Source organism: Camellia sinensis, chromosome 9, assembly GCF_055761805.1.
Source record: "Camellia sinensis isolate YWXY chromosome 9, ASM5576180v1, whole genome shotgun sequence".
Taxonomy (NCBI): domain Eukaryota; kingdom Viridiplantae; phylum Streptophyta; class Magnoliopsida; order Ericales; family Theaceae; genus Camellia; species Camellia sinensis.
The window spans coordinates 177,980,224-177,987,946 of NC_138969.1; the positions used below are offsets into that span (position 1 = coordinate 177,980,224).

At 31.9% G+C, this 7,723-nt stretch overlaps 1 protein-coding gene across 3 annotated transcripts; it reads right to left on the reverse strand.

The window, feature by feature from the left end:
- Positions 1-442: 442 nt before the first annotated feature.
- Positions 443-3,625, reverse strand: LOC114322799 (cysteine-rich receptor-like protein kinase 10). 3 transcript variants are annotated; one of them, XM_028270213.2, is made up of 7 exons: positions 2,485-3,625; positions 2,290-2,400; positions 1,934-2,142; positions 1,595-1,805; positions 1,245-1,482; positions 970-1,120; positions 443-866 (listed from the first exon to the last, which is right to left on the reverse strand). In XM_028270213.2, the coding sequence occupies exons 1-7, from the start codon at positions 3,305-3,307 to the stop codon at positions 567-569; spliced, it is 2,043 nt and encodes a 680-aa protein (XP_028126014.2). In that variant the 5' UTR covers positions 3,308-3,625; the 3' UTR covers positions 443-566. The 3 variants fall into 3 exon arrangements, with proteins under 3 accessions (XP_028126014.2, XP_028126013.2, XP_028126015.2); XM_028270212.2 differs by having other exon boundaries at positions 2,281-2,400; positions 2,485-3,605; XM_028270214.2 differs by having other exon boundaries at positions 2,342-2,400; positions 2,544-3,498.
- Between the last annotated feature and the right edge of the window lie 4,098 nt (positions 3,626-7,723).

The window sequence follows — 7,723 nt, forward strand, 5'->3', positions numbered from 1 at the left end:
AAAAAAAATTATTTTCTGTTTAAGTATCAATAATAATTTTAATATTTTATTTTCATTTCAGATAATTTCTTTTTTCCTTTTTTGTGATGCAAAATTATTATTTAACAAACTTCTGTAATTGAGTTTTTCTAATGTGTCATTTTCATTTGATAAAATTGCTAATCTACTAAATCTTTCTTGTCACATAGTTGAGTGCAAGTATAATTTTGTCAATTTTAATTTTGGAAAAACTTTTTTATCTCGAAAAAACTGTTATAGGTATTTTTAATTTTGTGAGCAATGCATCTATGTCAATTTGCGTTGCATAATAAAAAAAAGACTGAGAAGTTTACTCCGAAAATTCAAGATAAGAACTGGAAAACTTTTTGAAAATTGTTCTTTCCTCCCTCTCATAATAGATGACTCACCATGAGAAAGACTCAAGATAATTCAAGATAATAGATGACTCAAGATAACAACTCCCATTGGGGCAATTTTTATTATGTTTATCAAAGTTTTCCCTAACAACTCATAATGATAATTACACTACTACACTTTGAAACCATTAATCCACTCAGCTGCATCGATCACCGGGGCATAACAACAGAAATTGTTAATTCATTAATAGAATAATCTTTATCATTTGTTTCATAGTGATCTTTGAATATCCCAACAGAGAAGGCAGGTCGTTCCGGTTGACTAAGAGTAACAGCTTCACTTTTCAGCATAACCACAACCGATGACATGGTAGGCCTATCATACGCATCTTCTTGGACACACAATAAACCAATATGCATATATCTTAAGAACTCGTCAAGATCACAAGACTCCACCAGTAATGGATCGATCAATTCCATCCCTCTCCCTTCATTCCATAATTGCCATACCTATTGCATCACCGAGCCAAATACACTAATTCAAGCAAAAAAAACTTGCAACAAGACTATCAATTTTGAGAAGTATAGTCTAACTCAAGTCGAATAAGCTTACATATGCTATAAGGCTAGGGGCGCACTTAGTAAGATGGAAACTAGCATTCCTCCTCCCAGTTATGATCTCAATCAAAAGGACACCAAAGCTGAAAACATCAGATTTGACGGAATATAGTCCTTCCATAGCAAACTCTGGAGCCATGTAACCACTATCCAAAAAGGGAAAGGATTAGAAAGACGTTTGAAATAGGAACCAAAACATGTTATAAGACAATAATAACTCATGTGATTGACGAAGTGAAAAAGTGATTGAAAAAGAAATAGTGAACCTACTATGTTCCAACGATCTTAGCAGTGTTAGTAGCATCATCACTTCCTCCGAAGATCCTTGCCATTCCAAAGTCTGAGATCTTTGGATTCATTTCACTGTCCAATAACACATTGCTTGGTTTCAAGTCCCTATGAATGATTCTAAGCCGAGAATCCTCATGAAGATATAGCATTCCTCTTGCAATTCCATTGATGATATTCAAACGCCTGCTCCAGTTCATTTGCGCACGCTTCCTAGGATCTAACCAAAAATAAATTTATAGATTAGGAAAAAATCCATATTCATATGTCAAATTTGTATAGAAAAATAAAATATTGAAGTTGAAAATTTCATAAAAGAAAAGAATACAAACCAAAAAGGAAGACATCGAGGCTGCCATTGGGCATGTATTCGTAGATGAGCAACTTTTCGTCTCCATCTATGCAAAAGCCCAGAAGCCTGACAAGATTTTTGTGTTGAAGTTTCAATATTAATAAAACTTCATTGGTGAATTCATCTAAACCTTGCTCAGATACACTTGAGAGCCTCTTCACAGCAACTTCTTTACCATCAGGTAGTTGACCCTGGAAAAAATGTATCAAGCCATTAAAACTAGAAAAAAAGAAAGAAAAAAAAAATACAAATGAAAATAAAAAAAGATTAGGATTTCATGTTTGCAGAAAAGAAAAAAAGAAAAAAAAAATGTTATCACCTTATAAACAGGACCAAAACCACCTTGTCCAAGCTTATTTGAATCAGAGAAGTTATCAGTGGCTGCACTTAGCGTCACCAAATCAAAAAATGGAAAATTTTGAGAGTTCAAGTTGTCCCTTGCTTGCAAATTTTGATGTTGAGCATCTATGTTATTAGGGTCCCCAATATTATATAATTGATCTTCTCGGCCAGAAACTTGTCTTTCCCCTGAAATTAAAAAAAAAAAAAATTAAATTGAAGTTAAAAAATTAGTTAGATGTTTAGTTTCAGATTTATAAAAGAAATGATAATAGTTGAGAGTCAAGGGAAAACAAGAATTTAATTTGTACTAGCTAGAATCATTACTTGTCTTACTTTGATTCCTTATGGCAAGACAGTAGCAGACACAAAAACCCAAAAGTACTACCGTTAGAATTGCTGATACAATTGCAACAATCGTCCAATTCCTCCTGCTTGCTTTGGAATCTAAGAAAAAAAGAAATACTAAATTCTGTCAAGAAATACTTTTTGTAGAACAAATTACAATATTAACAATTTGTTAACACTTACTTTCAAATATCCTCGGGTTTTCAGAAGTTGCGCCTTCATAAAAAGCATAGAACTCATACCTTAAGTAGCAACTGGGACTAAGAAGTCTAGCGCCACGAGACTCGGAACAACAACTTGAAGTGTTTGCTATTGCTATTTCAAGGCATGTATTACAGTCATATGGAGACAAGTCTCTTGTGCACTGCACGAGAGCATATATTGTTTCAGTGTCTGTAAAGTCCACCGCTCCAGTGGCATACATACCATATGAAGGATTGAATGCTGCGAGTCTGCTAAGATTATGCAACGTTTCATTCACAACAGAACTAAACCGGCCTAATTCATCATCTGAAACATTTTGTCTGTTGTCTTTCCAAATGTTTCCTGTCACATCCAAGTGCCCAAAGAACGGTTCATTAGCGTAGCGCAACTGGCACTTTTCCTCCCAGAGAACCGCGTCGTTACTGTTTTTGCAAAACGTTTGGATGTCTTGTGATGCACTTTCTATGCAGTTCTTGCACTCGTCTATCGATAAAAAGTTGTAGCAGAGAAAGAGACCGAAAACTGTGTCTTGGTCATTTCCTGTGGTGGTGTTGTAGAACTGGGAGACAGAAGAATTTGAGGACAGAGAATGAAGAAGGTTTTCAAGATTAGATTGAAAGTGATTATTATTTGTAGAAATAGTTGTGTTGGAACAAAATTGATAGGGAGGGGCATCATTTTTAGAAATAGTTGTGTTTGAACAAAATTGACAGGGAGGGGCATCGGCGCGAACAAGATCATGAAGAGGAAAAAGGAAAGAATAAAGCAAAAGCAATTTGACTGTTTTTGGAAATGGAAACATGACTCTCTCCTCTTCTTGAGTGCACTGTGATATGAACTATGAAGTCAATCAACTGTCTACAATTTATGCTATCATGGAGTTTTAAATAAAATACAATTTGAGTTAAAAGGAACTTTTCCTGGAAAAGATTAGGCAAATACCAGACCAATTGAATTACTTTACATGACGAACAGATGATAAAATAATTTTCATTTCTATGGTATTGTGGTCAAGCTGCTTGTATTCAATGTTGATTAGTCAATTCTGCTAAAAGGGAAGAAAGTAGGAAACTGACTTTGTACTATTTTGTAATTGTGATGAAATTTTAGAGAGAAAACTAACAAGGATATTACCAAAACTCTTTCAATTATTAGAAAATATTACGTTACTCTCCTTAAAAATATACATATTGACCCCTTTAACTCTGAAAACTATACAAGGCACCCCTTCTGAAGGATTTAGAGGGGGTGAAAGTGATATATTTTTGTAGTTGAGAGGGTCAATATATATGAATTTATAGATAAAAGGAATACAATGATATTCACTTAATAGTTGAGGGGTCTTAGTGTAATTAATTATTTTTTTGGGAGCTCAAAATTTCTTTGTTAGGTGATACGCATTTTCCTAGAAGGTGCTATGGGAAAAATTGTTGTATGTTGTTTGGCCTGGTTTGATTGTTAATTTGGATTGAATATAAGGGGATGAGAAGAATATTTACTCCTAGCAATATAGGATGTCATATAATTTGTTAAGACTATAAGATGAATTATATATAATATTGGTTGATTTTTACATGCTTGGTTAGAGTATGATATAATGGGCAAAAATTTATATTTTGCACCCTATAAAAGGGGCAAATTGTAAGAAAGTTTTGAATTTTTGGGTTAATTATAAAAACCCCCCAAGGTTTCGTGCGTTTTTTCCTTTAAATTCCAACGTTTCAATTTCGACATATTAAACCCTAGAATTCCATCTGTGTTTTAATGTGCCTCCTCCATCCATTTTTGTCTGTGTAAAGTAACGGAATGGGTTTAAAGTAAAAAAACATTGGGATTTAAAGTGAAAAACACGTGAAATCTTGGAGTTTATTTTGTAATTAATCATTTTTTTTAGATATTTTAATTTTAAAAAATGGATAATTACACAAAAAAACTCCAAGGTTTCACATATTTTTCACTTTAAACCCCATTCGTTACCTTACACAGAAAAAGATAGTCGGAGGAGTCACATTGAAATATATATGAAATTCTAGGGTTTATGTTAGGTTTTTGTAATTAGCAATCATGTTTGACAAAACTTCTTTCAGTTGTAATTTTATTCGCTTTTATGTTTCAGTGAGACTGTGAGTGTTTAGATGCGAATCCAACCCGAATTGTGCCTGTGTAGAGAGGTTTGTGCTAACATTCTGTATCTTGAGTATTCCTTATTTGCCACTTCGCCTACTATGTACGGGATCGAGCGGTCATTTGTGCGCTTAAGCAATGAAGTGGAGCTTTCAGTATTTCAGTCTGCATTCAGGACTTCTGAAAAACTTGATTTACCGTTCGAGCGGTGAAGTGTGCGCTCGAGTGGTCTTTGCAGTTCTATTTTCTATAAAGTGTGTCGTTCACTATTTTTAGGGTTTAATTCGTCGAAATTCTTAGAGAGGATAAAAATACAAAGTATTCAATATTGGAGGGTGTTTTTATAGGAGTTTCCTTGATGTATAGGAGGTGATCATTTGATCAACGAACTAAAGAGTATCAAACATCAAGGGTTAATTTTGTTCCTTTATTCATATAAAGAGAGAGATGTTCATCGATGGATTCTAAGGAAGTTGGGCTTGAAGATTTGGTAAATTTCGGAGTGGCTCATTATCATGGATTTGACATCGACGTTGAGGATTCAACGTTGGCCAATACAGTTTCGCGGTGAAAACGGTGTTAAAAAGGGCACATCGGGTTTGGTTCAATTCGAGCGTGGATTTATTAGGTAATTGACGGTACTCATGTGTAGTTCCTTTTTATCTTCTCAGTGGATTGTTTTGTAACTTTGGCCTGTGGTTTTATTATCACAAATGGAGGTACTCTAATTGTGATTTTTTTCACGTTAAATCATTGTGTCGATTTGTGGTTGATTATTTGATTGGGATTGATATTTACAGTTTAAAATTGATACATAATCACAAATCAATATCTCGAGGGTTTTTAGATTTTTTAGTTTAATTTGTCGAAATTGAAATATTGGGATTTAAAATGAAAAATACGTAAAACCTTGGGAATTTTAAATTTTTTTTTTCATTAACCCTTGATTTTTTAGGATAAAAGTGATCCATGTTTGTAGTGTGTTGTGCTAATTTGTGGTAAAAGTTACAAATAAGATATTTATGGCGTGTAGGTAAAGTAAAAATTATACACTTTGTGGTTAGTAAAAATTATGCTTTTTGTGATGAGAAAAGTTGCACTATATGTGGGAATAGTAATATGCAAATACCATTTGGGGCCAACCATTAATTCCATTTTGATAATTCGAAGAGTTCAATTTTTAGGCCGCAATAGTTAGATCATCTATGAAAAAAGTTAAATTAATCCAATAATCCTAACAGTGTTAGTTAATGACATTTATTTGCAAAAAAATAAATGACAAAATTATTTGAAAACTAAATTATTCATTTTTCAGGAGACAAATGTAATAAACTAACGTAGTTATATTTATCAGATTGACGTGTTTTTTAATCTACACATTGTGATCTAAAAAATGTATAGTTTAAATTATCAATTTGGAACTCATGGTGAGCTTTACAAACCCGAACAACATCATCCAATCCACTTTGTGGGGTAGTGTTTAAGTGTGCAACCCCTTAAGGGTTGCACACCATATGTAGCCTTATTTATAGCTATTGGATTAAAACAAATTGATCTTGACTATTGAATTTTTTAATGTTAAAATAAGGCTACCTGTTCAACCGGTTACTTACGCATTTTTATGAAAACTTACTCATTTTTGTGTTGTTTAAAATTTTTAGGAACAAACTTACGCGAATTTTGTATTAACTTACATATTTTTGTGAGACAACTTACGTGAATTTGTGAAAACTTACGCATTTTGGGAAATCAAAGTTTTCTTCAAGGACTTTCTCGTATTTGTGTTCACTTACACATTTTTGTAAAATCACTTATGTGAGTTGTGAAAACTTACGCATTTTTATGTTGTTCTAAATTTTTGGAAACAAACTTACCCGAATTTTGTGTTAACTTATGCATTTTTGTGAAATCACTTACGTGTATTTTGAAAATTTACGCATTTTTGTAAACTCAAAATTTTCTCCAATGACTTACTTGTATTTGCGTTCACTTATGTATTTTTGTAAAATCACTTACGTGAGTTGTGAAAACTTACGCATTTTTGTGAAATCAAAGTTTTCTCCAATGACTTACTCATATTTGTGTTCAGTTACGCATTTTTGTGAAATCACTTACGTGATTTGTGAAAACTTACGTATTTTCATGTTGTTTTAAATTTTTGGGAACAAACTTACACCAATTTTGTATTAACTTACACATTTTTTGTGAAAACTTTCACATTTTTGTGAAATCAAAGTTTTCTCTAAGGACTTACTCATATTTGTGTTCACTTATGCATTTTTATGAACTCACTTACGTGAGTTTTGAAAATTGACATATTTTTGTGTTATTCTAAATTTTTGAGAACAAACTTACGCGGATTTTATGTTAACTTATGTATTTTTGTGAAATCACTTACGTGAATTCTGAAAACTTATGTATTTTTGTGAAATCAAAGTTTTTCCCAACGACTTACTCGCATTTGTATTTACTTATGTATTTTTGTGAAATCACTTAAGTGAGTTGTAAAAACTTATGCATTTTTATGAAATCAAAGTTTTCTCTAATAACTTACTTGTATTTGTGATCACTTACGTATTTTTGTGAAATCACTTATGTGATTTGTAAAAACTTATGTAATTTTGTGTTGTTCTAAATTTTTGGGAACAAATTTACGCAAATAAATTTCACCTAAATATTAAGGTTAAATTTCACTATTTAAAGAGAATAAATTTCACTAGTTGAAGACATTGAAATAATAATTACTATCAACTTTTAATTACACAATATTAAAATTATAGTAATTTAATATTTTGTAATTAATTAGACAACAAATTAATTAAAATCATTAAATTATCGTTAATTAATTAAAAATCTAGTGACAATCAATTGTTGCTTAATGATGAAGCCACGTGACTTTGTGAAAATTTATGCAATTTTGTGAAGTAAAAGTTTTCTCCAAAGACTTACTTGTATTTTTTTTTTTTATCATTTACGCATTTTTTGAGAAATCACTTACGTCGGTCGTGAAAACTTACGTATTTTGTGTTGTTGAAAATTTTTAGGAACAAACTTATAGAAATTTTGTGTTAAAAATTCTGAGTTTTGTGACAAA

Coding starts and splice junctions, on each gene's coding strand:
- LOC114322799 (XM_028270212.2), bottom strand. CDS start 3,307: ATGTTTCCATTTCCAAAAACAGTCAAATTGCTTTTGCTTTATTCTTTC. Junction 2,401..2,484: donor AAACCCGAGGATATTTGAAA/GTAAGTGTTAAC, acceptor TTTTTTTCTTAG/ATTCCAAAGCAAGCAGGAGG. Junction 2,143..2,280: donor AAGGAATCAAAGTAAGACAA/GTAATGATTCTA, acceptor TTTTAATTTCAG/GGGAAAGACAAGTTTCTGGC.